At 41.2% G+C, this 12567-nt stretch overlaps 1 protein-coding gene across 10 annotated transcripts in view; it reads right to left on the bottom strand.

Moving 5' to 3' along the window:
- The window catches only part of nlrc5 (NLR family CARD domain containing 5), a 30770-nt gene that overhangs the window by 14684 nt on the left and 3519 nt on the right, over positions 1-12567 (bottom strand). For 7 of the 10 annotated variants that reach the window (XM_022749896.1, XM_022749898.1, XM_022749899.1 and 4 more), the window contains 16 exons: positions 12337-12522; positions 12034-12188; positions 9874-10014; positions 8655-8970; positions 6842-7223; positions 6366-6519; positions 5302-5432; positions 3489-3720; positions 3138-3379; positions 2045-2128; positions 1456-1539; positions 1265-1348; positions 1086-1175; positions 729-779; positions 599-628; positions 158-241 (listed from right to left, as the gene is read on the bottom strand). In XM_022749896.1, the coding sequence (XP_022605617.1) occupies positions 158-241; positions 599-628; positions 729-779; positions 1086-1175; positions 1265-1348; positions 1456-1539; positions 2045-2128; positions 3138-3379; positions 3489-3720; positions 5302-5432; positions 6366-6519; positions 6842-7223; positions 8655-8970; positions 9874-10014; positions 12034-12188; positions 12337-12522 (2446 nt within the window). The remainder of the gene's footprint in view (positions 1-157; positions 242-598; positions 629-728; positions 780-1085; positions 1176-1264; positions 1349-1455; positions 1540-2044; positions 2129-3137; positions 3380-3488; positions 3721-5301; positions 5433-6365; positions 6520-6841; positions 7224-8654; positions 8971-9873; positions 10015-12033; positions 12189-12336; positions 12523-12567) is intronic. The other 3 variants (XM_022749897.1, XM_022749905.1, XM_022749900.1) reach the window with 2 other exon arrangements.

Below are 12567 nucleotides of genomic sequence, written 5' to 3'. Positions count from 1 at the left end.
CACACACACACACACACACACACAGTAAGTCACTAACTGGCTGTTTTTATTGTATTTAGTGAGTTATGCAAGTTATGTATTATTCAGTCTATTCTGTATGTTGCAACATGGGTAGGAGGTTTTCTAAATTTGAAGAGGCGTTTTTAGAGTTACTTACTCCAGGACGGATATGGCAGGGCAACACGCTAATGAGTTTGCAACTTTCTGCATCTCAGGCTTGTTCCATTTCTGGTTCAACAGGCTGGAGAAAAATGGCACCAAAAGGTAAAGACTTAAAACAACAACAGAAACATCAGCAATGAAGGAGGGACAAATATCGACGTTGAAAACTGTAATTTGAATCAATCTGCACAGAAACTAAACTGAGTTAATTAGATGACGTGCAGATCTCATAGTAATAATACAACAGTAATACGGAGGTCACAGTTTTAGGGGCCATTGCTGGTCAAGATGAATTGTGTCCCAAAAAAAGTTAAGGTACATGCACTTTGCTCACAACCACAATCTAACAAGTGAGCAAAGTTCTCCAAGGAAACTGACTATGCACCTAAGTTTTGGCAAATAGTTAACATGTGATAGTTAATGTTTTATGTCTTACCTGATTGTTGGTTCAGACTTAGTTTTATTGCTGCAAAGGCAATTACATAAAAAAAGGGAATACATAAGATTTCAGTATGGTCAGTATTTGCTTTATGGTTTTATTAGTTTTATGTAATCATAAAACCCACCTGTTCATATCTGAGTTTTGATAGAAAGTAATTCTCACTTCTTTCATTGCACTGCAGAAGGACAAAAAAATCTTTATTGTATAACAGGTGTAAAACGATATTCAATTGCTTTAAGGTCTCTGAAACTAGGTTGCCAGACTCAAAGTGAAGGAGAACATAGTTTGGCTGCAAAAATGGTGACAATACCAAGCCGACAGGATGAGGTGTACAATATACAGTCAATAAACTGCAGTCAAATGTGACAGTGTGTTGAAGTGTTGAGCCTGTGTGGATGTAGTGTATGGCCTCTGTGATGCATCATGCAAAAATAATGACACCTGTGTAGCTGTGCGTGTGTGAATGTGTGTGTAATCATACTCTGCATGAACATGCTGGATGTTCAAACACGAAGACATTTTCCCAATGAGGTAGTCCACTGCTTTCAGAGAGCTGTTGTTTCGACTCAGCCTGAAAGTTGCACAGACACACACATTAACCTTCCTCTCAATCTTGAGACATTGTGTTAAAGTAATTAAAAAATAGCAGTCTCAACTTACATTACAGAGACCAGTTTTGGTAGTTTGGCAAAGATATCAGCTATGTGTTTGATCCCTTCATCTTTCAGACTGTTGTCACTTAGACTGCAACACAAAAACACAAAAACAAAAGCTTGGTGTCAAATTGCATCATTTACATCATTTACTTTAGCAGTGAAATTAATGTTGCACATGAAAGACAGAAAATATACTTGATTTCAGTGATGTCTGGACACTTCTCTAGAGCAGAAGCCAAACTAGCTGCTCCTGTGGCAGTCAGACTGGCACCACAAAACCTTGAAAGGATAAAGACAATCAGCCGATCACACTAACAATAACCAGGATAAAAACATTTCAGGCCTGCAATAAATCACAAAAGGGAAATTAAATAAAATGCCAAACAATAATATAAGATAAAAAACAATAATAATACAGAAAAGTTTGCAATAAAACAGTATGCTAAGGGAATGTGTTTAGGGACGTTGAAGGAGGACTGACTGGTTGTATTTCATTTTCTAGGGGACACGAGCAAATCGCTTCAAAAGGCATTGTGGGGTTCCAGAGAACGCAGGACTGACCAGCGCGAAAAAAGGGAAGGACAAGTGAATGACTGCTGTGCGATTTGTTCACTTCAAGTGCGTCTTCTCCATTATGGATGGAAGAACATCACTTACTCTGAACAAATGTCAGTCTGAATGGATTCAAGAGACTCAAAAAGCAAACTGAGAATCTGGAAATGAAATAAATAATCTCACTATAAATTAAATATTATATTTGGTTTGAAATGAATTTAAATCTTACTCGAGTTTCCTCAGGGTTGTGAATTCAGGCAAAATGGAGGACAGCTTCTCAGCAAACTTGTCACCATACTTGCGGCTGCGAAAACTGAAGGCACACAAATATTGAAAAAGAACATGCATCATTCACAATGACACCAGCCATAATGTCCAGGCATGTAAATTTAAATGTCACTGAAAATTAAGAAGATTAAGATTACCTTCTGCATAGCTCATTATTAATATTTAATTTATTATATAGTTATTGGTTAAGAGGGGCCCCTAAAGAAAGCTACACCCCTTGCCAGTTTGACAGTACACTTGTCTCCCCCCCGGGTGACATAATGTATGCATACAGTATGCAATAAGTATGGTATATGTGCATGGGAGCTCTGTGATACTGACATTTGGAACAATGGCCCAAAGACCTTGAGAGCTGTGGGCAAGACTTGCTGCTGGCACCAGCTGTCTTGTTTGATGACTGCCTTCATATTTAGCAAAACTCCAAGCTTTCACCACTGTCTGTCAAGCACATGTGCAAGAGCTTCAGTGTGTTTTACAAATGGAATCTGTTTGTTATTTCAGCAGCTTAGTCTGAGTCCTGGAGAAAGACGCTTTTCAAATGAAGAAGATGGGTACTGCCCCTGGAATGTGTGCCAGCCCCCAGGGAATAAAACTGTTGTGATCACTTCACACATCACTTCACACGCAGGAAATCAAGAGCTCCAGGCAGTTTCACAGCATGCGGGGCTGGTGGTTAGTCAGCTGCAAAACATCAAAGGCAAAGCAGCAGATTTTTCCGGAGCCTCTGTGCAACTGTTCCCTTTAACACCCCAAAGCTAAACGCAGGTTTTCAGATTCTTCACGCTCAACACCGTCACCTTCACCATTCCCAAGTGTTACGACTGCAGTATTCAACTGCCCCTTTAGTGCACTGCACCTCTGGTCATAAAAATAGTTCTTAGCCTCACCTTCCCTGTGCACTCAACATTTTTGCATTTTTTTTTAGCACTGCTAAATGCTATTTGATTTTGTTTCTGAAAGTGTGTGAGCATATGCGTGCATTAGTATTGATGCTATGTATCATTTTGCTTGTGTGAGTGTTTGTGCCTGCGTACCTGAGGTAGTGAATGTACTGACACCTGGGCAGGACATCTAAACACTCCAGTTCCATTGAACATGCTCCAAAGTCCAAGCCGATGCCATTATTACCTACTGAGTTAACTACAAAAGCCAGAGCCTCAATGTCATTAGGCAATAGCCAGATGTTGCGCAGCTCCAGGGTAGGTCTCGTATCCACAACTTTCTTAGCCAGCTGGTGGTCCTGGCTCTCCTGGACACAGTGGCAAAGCTCTAGTATCTGGGAAGATGTAAGAAGGAAGGAATGAGAGAGAGAAAAGAAAGGGCAGCCTGAAAAATTGCCAGAAAAATTATAACAGTTTATCAAGTTTTACTTCTCTTCATTCTACCTTGGGTCCAGTCAGGGTGTTGCTGTGGCACAGGTTGCTTAGCAGGTTCAGAATAAGGGCTTGTCGCTTTTGGACCCAACTTTGGACTCCCGTACCACCAGAAGCTGTAGCTAATTGAACTAAGGCTGAAGTGCAGTGTTGGGAAGCAAGACCACATACATATAGGTACAGAGAGTCAGTGAAGACTGTCCTCTGGTCCGACTTGGTCGTCCAACGAGTTTTCAGACTGAATCTGGGAGCAGAAGAAGAAGAAGATAAGAGCATAGTCAATGTTTGAAGTAGACTCAGTTACGCACCTACATTAAATTGCTGTGTAAAAGACAGTTCAGGGGGGTTTTGGTGTTTGTTTGGATATTGTAAAAGGATTCTATGTTGGTCTGCTGTTGAGATTTTGTGTGTTATTTTCTGTATAACATTCAGCGACCTTATCACAAAGTCTAGTAGCTACCTTCCTGGACAAGTACAATCGAGCCAGAGACGTTTTCTATGTCATGAGTTTCAACTACCAGACATCCAGAGTCAAAACTTAATTAATTTAACACGTATATTCACAGGGCAACACCATTTCAACGGTCTTCGACTAAGGCCCTGAGCTGAAAAGTGTGAACTGGAAAAAGTACATTGCTGACTTGTCTGTAATTCAAGCATCTAGATGACAGGTGAGGTAGCAACAGCGCACTCTGTCAAAACAATATTAGACGTTGAGAAAAAGGAAGACCGGTAACATCATTTACAACGCTGCCATACACACGAAGGCTTTTCTTGAGTGACAGTGTACACCTTGTACTGCGTCACAGCCACATCTCACTTTCAGTGCCCCCCACCTCTGCTGACCCCCTGCGCCTTCACTGCTGTGATTGGACCATCTGCTCAGTGCCTGCCTATTTCTGACCTCCTTTTAGGGAGGAGGGACAGACATGTCTCCCAGTGTACTCAACTTACACAGCTCATCTTGCTTCCATGGCTAAGTTATTCCTGGTATACAGTCTGACTTCTTATGGTCAAATGCTGTAGCACTCCTCTGCTTGTGTCAATAACCAGAGATTCCAAAAATACCTCTGCACACTAATGATTTAGGTGTGATTTTGCAATAGTTAGTTAGTTTAGATATAAGCTGCGAGCACGGTTCCTCATTGAATAGAATTATGATTATTATTTGTTATTTATCAGATCGTTTTTCAGGCTTAAGTTACAAGGATCTATTTTGGTGGCAGTGCAAAGACAGGTGCAAGCAGCACAACAACAGGTTGGTGTTTATCTAAATTTGCATAGTCAGAGGGGAACATTTGCCCGTCAGGAAGTGAGCACTGTCTACATCCGGTGAGTCGGACTAGTGTTTGCCTGAACTGAAATTTGCTTTGCCTGTCCATTTGGTATTTTATGTCTAGCATAGACTGCACAGTGCAAAGGTGGGAGGCAAGTATAAACAGATCTCATTTAAGTGAGGCAGCAGTTTAGTGTTTAGAAAACTGAGTCGTACACACTACACTGTAAATATTGTGTATGAGAACCGTGTCCGCTCCCAGTACGTCACACAGCTGAAAATTCAGTGATTCTGTTTAAAAAACACAAGCTAAATACTTGAAATGCACAGCAATCATATGATAATGTTTTATCATATAAATTAACACATGTAATCAATTCTAATTAATTGTTACTGACTAAACACACAACACAACGCTCAGTACAGTAAAACAGATCCCAAATCTTCACCTCCAGAAACTACCTGACAGCTCCATAGAGGAAGAGTCCCGTGGTCTAAAATAAAATATAACAATGTTCCTTTCCAGCTTCCTGAACTTCATTTCCTTACCTCTTCTTGAGCTGCATGTCACTAACATCATTACTGGTCATGATTCTGAGTGCAGCCAAAAATTCCTGTATTGTCAGATGAATGAAACTGTAGGCCTTGACAAGCATCCCATCCTCACGTCTGAGCTCCACCTTCCAAGAAGACAGGGACAAAGGTATTATTGATTATCACGTGCTCAGAAAAGCTGTAATGCTCACCGTAAAGAATAGGTAAAAGTTGAGGTCTAATGTTTGTTTTGGATCATTAGCAGCCATGGTGAAGTAAATGTAGAACTGCCTCAATGGTGATGTCAAAGGCCCTGTTCAGACATGGCATAAAAACCCATCTCGGGTGATCCGCTCAAGTGTACAGCTCTAAGTACAGATGTGAACGTACCCAAGACACATTTGAGATGTATTCCGGGCATTGGTTCGCTCAAGCTCAATTTTGTTTCTCTCTCTCTCACACACACTCACACACACGCACGCACGCACGCACGCACGCACGCACGCACGCACGCACGCACGCACGCACGCACGCACGCACGCACGCACGCACGCACGCACGCACACCACACACTCACACACACACACACACACACACACACACACACACACACACACACACACACACACACACACACACACACACACACACACACACACACACACACAAACACCCACATGTCTGAGCTGGGCCAAAGTAAAGGCCTTTGGTTACACACAGACGTTTTGAGTATGAAGATGTTACAATATGTGTCTACAGACTTTGATTATGGTTGTTCATGCTACAGCATAGTGCAGATATTCTGTTTACGGAAATATTTAGCAGAAGAGGATTGTTGCAATTTTACTACACTATTTTTATCACAATACAAATGGATTCCTAATGCTCTTGACTAGGTTTAGTCATTCAATTTTAATTGCTGAGCAAACAAAGTATTCTAAATTCCTAGTTTTCACACTGAGTAAACCTGGTCATGATTCAAAGAAAGTATGCCATAGCCAAACCTGCCTGTAATTTTAGAGGAAACCCTGCACACTGAAGATGAAGAAATGAAGAAAACATTCACAACCATGCCTGACCTGTGAGAAGAGCCCTGTCCTGAGTGAAAACTCCAGAACTTCCTGAGGAATATCTTCTTTCAAGAAGACGATCTTGCCTTCCTCTAAACCTCTCCAAGCCAGCTGACTTAGCTCACACAACTCAGAGGGATACTGACTCAGCCTACAGACAGTGCTGCACAAAGAGACAGAAAACAAATTAATTTGCATTAATCATAATTTAACCAACTATTCGTGCATTGGTACATTAAATTAGAAAAGATCATATGAAAGTGAAAACTGAATTTAAACTGAAAAGTAAGTAAATAAGTATTACATTAAAAGTTTGTTATACTTCTTTACTACTACTTACTGTTCTGTCTTTACTACCATGTTTGTATTACAGCAAGGTGCACCGCCTTTCTACCCCTCTTCCATTTAAGATTTATTGAATGTTGTTACGTGTTGACGTGGTGTGAAACATTATTAACACATTTATTGCTCTACTTGTTTTATACCTTTGTGGAGGTCTTGTGGTCGTTGCCATGTCGGATTTTCCTCCTTTATCAGGCTCACGGCTCAGAAATGCAGTGACAACAGTGAGGTAGACCTGGGTAAGAGTGGAGGGTATCTGGGCTAGTGTGGGAGGTAGCTGGGCTCTGCCATTCGTTACATCCATTGTTAGATCTTCACTCTCTCCTCTTCTTCCTGTCTCACTTCCTCTGTCTTCGTCTCCAGATTGTACTTTTGCCCCTTCCTCTTTATTTTCTAGCAGTAGATGCTTCAGACAGATGCAGCAGATGTTGCAGAGGGCAGGGAGGCATGACATAGCTAGGAGGTGTCGACTAGAAAGAAGGAGATCCACTGCCTGCGCCCCGAGAGCTCTGCTTGCTGAGTCACCTTTTGGGATGAGACATAAATTAGTTTAGGCCCAGAGAAACTCAAGGTGGAATCACACAGGTGTGAACAGAACTCAACAGAAAACTAGATTTAGCCCCTCATGTTGTTATGCTGCCACCAAGGTACTAAGTGTATTGGCAGAACATTACGATGTCACAGTGAAGTTGACCTTTGACCTTTTGGATATAAAATGTTATCACTTCATTGTTTTATCCTATTACACATTTGTGTGAAAGTTTGTCATAATTAGCATAATTCTTGAGATATGGCCAAAAACATATTTTGTGAGGTCACAGTGACCTTGACCTTTAACCTTTGACTGCCAAATTCAAATCAGTTCATCCTTGAGTCTAAGTGAATGTTTGTACCAAATTTGAAGTAATTTCCTCTAGGTTTTCCTCAGATATCGCGATCATGAGAATGGGACGAGTGGGTGGAAAACCCAACAACATATTTCCTTCAGTAAGAGTGAGACAGAGAGAAAGACGGTGATGAAGCTGTCTGCCCATTAGCTGGCAGAGTTACTATGGCTGTGTGTCTGCGATAGAGGGTGGGGGAGAGGAAGGCTGCCTGCGTGTGTGAGATTGCTGTATAATGTTATCTCCACTGGACAGACAGTTTAAATGATACTGTATGGCAGGATTCTGCGCTGTTCTCTGGTCTTGTAGACTGAGTATGTTCACGATTTGAGAATGTTTTTCTCACCTAGTTTCAAAACTTGGAACTCAGGATGGTAAAACCTAGAGCCCAGCCATGTGAACCCCCTCCTGTTTAGCTAGATGTTGCCTCGCAATGCAAACAGCAAAAATTTTAAAATTAGTTACATAAGTGAAGGAGCAAATTATATTTTTAATTTGATTACATGTGGCATTTTGTTGGTATGTGTAAGTGGGATAACACAACATATATATATATATATGGAGAGAGAAAGAGAGAGAGAGAGATAGAGTGTTTAAGAAATACCAGTACACCAGTACACCAGTACTCAGTATTGCAAATTAAAGTTGGATGACTCACAAGAGACAGATTATTTTCTCAGATTTTAATTTTAACTCCTGTTTTCACAAGCTAAATACTGCTCACGATATGGTACTCACTATGATGAGTAACCTGATCTCCAAGTGTGAAATTGTTGGAATGCCCCTTTACTACAGCTATTTTTCAACAGGAACTTTGAAATACTATAAATAATTGTATCCAAAACACAAACCAAGTGAACCCAATAACAAAAAACAGCTTCATGACTCATTGACTCAATAGTAACAATATAACATTATACAACATGTGAATTTCATTAAGTCATTGTATATCAAACCAGCCACTGACTCAAAAATTCAGAAATTGCAGAGACAGATTAAACCAACATTGATGTGTCTCTGTAGGAATTAAGCAGATATGACTTCATGAATATAAAACCATCCACGTTTTTACCTTTTACCCCAAAGAAGTTGTTGACATACTCCTTGATCTCATGGCAGTCCCATCCCAGCAGCTGCCCCACTTTGTCTGATATGCCCTCCAAATCAATGACATCACGCACACGGCAGGTGACCAGCACAGTGCATCCTGGAAGAAGCCGACGTTTTAATAACCCTGAGATGAGGTCTGCAACGGGAAGACGGGTTTCTGGGTCCAACAGTTCTCTCTGCACATCTTGTCTGGTGACTTTGCTGTAAAACTCATCATATCCATCCAGCACCCAACAGCTTTGCTCTGGATTGGAAAGGAGGTAATCCACAACGGCTCTCTGTTCAAACACATAAAATATGTGTATCATTAGAACAACAAAAGCTACGTATTAGTTCACCTAATTGAAAAGTAGAGTGGCTGTGACTTGGTTGTTACAGTTGTTTAAATACAATTCAGTGTAGTTATTAGTTATAATAACACAATCATCAATCAAGGTTGTGGAACAGTTTCAACTGCACTGTGGCAAGTAGTAACTTGAGTGACACATGCTCATGCAGCTCTTTGGAGATCAAGAAAAACTGCATCGAATATCATACCTGCATCTCCTCCAGGAGTTTTTCAAATACCTGACAATAGTAATGATGGACTCCCACTATTATTGACAGCATAATAACCAACCACACCCACCCCACCACACCTTTGAAACATATGCCCTTGTCTGTAATAGTCTATTAAGTACCTCCTGTATTTTAGTCTGACTAACTCATAATCTCCGGCTTTCACATCTTCTTTTGTCTGCTTAAGAAACTCGGTTGCTCTCTCCTTCTGGGGATGTTTTATTTCATTATGATTTCAAGGGGATTGCAATTGCAACCATTTCTCTCTTGGCACCACAGAGCTTTACGAATACGGTCCCTTGTGGCATGCCAATCCACCTGAGAGCAGTCTGAACGTAGATTTCAGGACAGGATTGCTGTAGGTGTTGTGCTAAATGTAATCAGCTGATTTAAAATGATATTTTCAGGGGTGCCCCGGTGGACTAATGGTTACATCGTATACCACAAAACAGCGGTTGGATCCTAGCCAGGGGAACTTTGTTGAATGCCATACCTCGTTTCTCCCCATATTTCCTGTCTCTCTACACTGTCTGTCAAATAAAGGCAAAAAGGCCAAATAAATTCATAAATAAAAAAATTCATTTAACACCAGAGAAGTCCTGATTACTGTTCTAGTATTTCACCTGATATACCTTTTCTTCATCACCGCCTTTTGGCGGGAAGTAGTGTCGGAATAGCAGATCAGACAGGGAGAGAGGGCCGGACAGTAGATTGAGCTGACGAAACTCCAGCAGGACAAACAGAAAGGATGATGGGATGGGACCCTGGTTGATAAGAGAGAGCAAAGAGAATATAACATATAGACAAAAACATAATATACAGACAAAAACCAGGGTGTACAAACCTGATCCTCATCCAACACAACAAATATTCAGCATCTCTCATTCTGCATGCTGATCTCGGAAAATATAGACTGTGTAACAGCCTCCCTTTAATGGTTTCCTGCGGTGTGTTGTGTATAGAGCCGGACCGATTTATCAGCCCCAAAAATCCAATATCGGGCTAATGTGGGGCTCTAGTTGTGTATTGTCTTAAATGTGCTTTTAGGTTTAGACAAGGCTCCAGACTAACTTTTCAACTGGTAATACTGGTACTACCAACTTTATCAGTTGGACATGATTTGGTTGCACCCTTTTTTTCCCCATTCCATTATCAATGATGTGGTCATAAACAAACTTGCATTCCTTGGTGGAGACGTCAGTGGCACAATCAATCATACAGGATAGGCAGAGCCAATTTAGTCACCAGTCTTTTCCTAGAGGTTGTCTGATAACACACCTATAAACTGGGCACAGGCGATGTTGTTGGTATAGGTTTGATTCACATTCAACCTGTTGAATTTTGTGATCAGGAGTTCCTCTTTCACTATGTTATAGGCAGTAATTGAACTTCCTCTTCTTTTTTTTAATTACTTTTTTGCAGGTTTTACAAATTATCAAATTCATCACTTATTTCATTCATCCTGCCACATTTATACAGTTATACAAGAAAACCTATAAGTAATTCTTTCCATTTCTTTAATGTCTTCAACTGTTAGTTTCCATGCGTTAATAGTATTGAACTTCATGACCATTTTATTCTGCTCTGTTGAGCCATTATTTTCATCTAACCACTGAAAGGGGTGGGGTGGGGTGGGGGTTGGGGGTGGGGTGGGGTGGGTGTTTTAACTGTTGTTGTGCAACTTCAAGTTTCAAGCTGAAGCTGTGTTGCTCTCCCAACAAGCTTGACTGCAATGGATGGGCCCTACTGCCAACAAAACCCACATAGCATAGCATTTCCCTGTTACCGCAGCCACGTGCACTGCATTACTGCATTGTGGTTGAAAGTAGTAGTTTTTCTTCTTCACTGGCATACTCGGTCTCTTCCTGCCTGCACCTGCACTCTCACTGCAGTCTGCACTCTCATCATCCGTTGTGTCTGAGTCTGGATCTCTCGTTGGCTCTTCCTTTCCACCAGTCTCTTCCTCCTCATTTTGTTTTTTTTTCTTTTTTTACAATTGATAAGACTGCTTCATATTTGCAACATGGCAACAATGAAATGGATTGTCTCGCAAATTTCATGATGATGAAAGTGGAGAAAGCAACTGAGCCAGTGAAGAAGAAAAAGTACTACTTTGAACAACAATGGCTTATGCCGTACCCATGCCAGACAGGCCCCAAAACAGCCTAATCATCATCATCATCATCATGCACTGATACAAACGCAACCACGTGAAATTTTAACTCACACACTCTCAAAAAATGGTCACATGTTCAACCATTTTGGTCGTAGTCTGGAGCCCTGTTTGGACAGGATTTGGGCAGCCTGCCCTCATCCCCAACATGAACAAAACACAAACATTACAACAGCAGTTTTTTTTAGAGAGGCAGTGCACCTGGGTACTGTTACAGTGTTGTGGATATCATTAAAAGAGTACTGCACTGATTAAGCATTGGACTCCACAGATACTGTTTTTTTTATCCACAGTCTTCTCTCTTATCAAAACTTGGCACCTACATTACCCAAAACACAACTGGACCACAGGCAGTTTGGTTGGAAACTTGCATGTGTCATCATGGTCGCGTGTGATTTTTTGTCATTTTCAGACTTGCGGTCTTCTGCCTCAACCAACGCGGAGTCATGTGACAACACTTGAGGACATTTATCAAACTTTATGTAGTTTGCTCTGGAGCCACAAAAGACTTGATACAATTTTTTCACATATGCAGTGATACTCATCAACACCTACGTAGATATATTTACCTAAAATAACTATTGACTAATGAGAAAGAATGTCAACTTACAAGTCCGTGTGCCCACTGCTGTCCTAATAAAGACATCAGGAGAGTTTTTCCTGATCCAGCCTGACCAGCGACAGCTGTCACCTTTCCTGCACATCCTTGGAGGAAGGTCTCTAAAGTCACTTTAGACTCCAAAGACCCAAAATCCCCATCCAAATCTGAGTTTGGTGAAGAAAATATGTTTAGTTAGTGCACAACAGACTTTAATTATGCATGATTAGGTAAGTTCTGTCTTCATGGCCACGCCACATCACAGAAAATGCTTTTTTTCTTGGTTTGGGTACAATAAGAAGAAGTTATTCTGACCTGGTGTTCTGCTCCCTCTGTCTGATGGCCCAGGGGTTTGATCAGGTCTGTCCCTGCCTCTGTTTGCTGTCCTTAGGCTGACCCACACATTCTCCAGCTGGATCTCCTTCACCAGACCCACACTCAGACGCTCCCACCTCCTCAGCAGCAAACTCATCACTCCAGCAATGTAGTGCTCCCAGTGATCTGTATGAAGAGTACATTATAAAACACATTATTTGTAGGGGGCAG

The sequence above is a fragment of the Seriola dumerili genome, unplaced genomic scaffold (assembly GCF_002260705.1).
Source record: "Seriola dumerili isolate Sdu_G_001 unplaced genomic scaffold, Sdu_1.0 BDQW01000147.1, whole genome shotgun sequence".
Taxonomy (NCBI): Eukaryota; Metazoa; Chordata; class Actinopteri; order Carangiformes; family Carangidae; genus Seriola; species Seriola dumerili.
The sequence above is the reverse complement of the archived record's forward strand: the minus strand, read 5'-3'. Positions and strand labels throughout refer to the sequence as shown.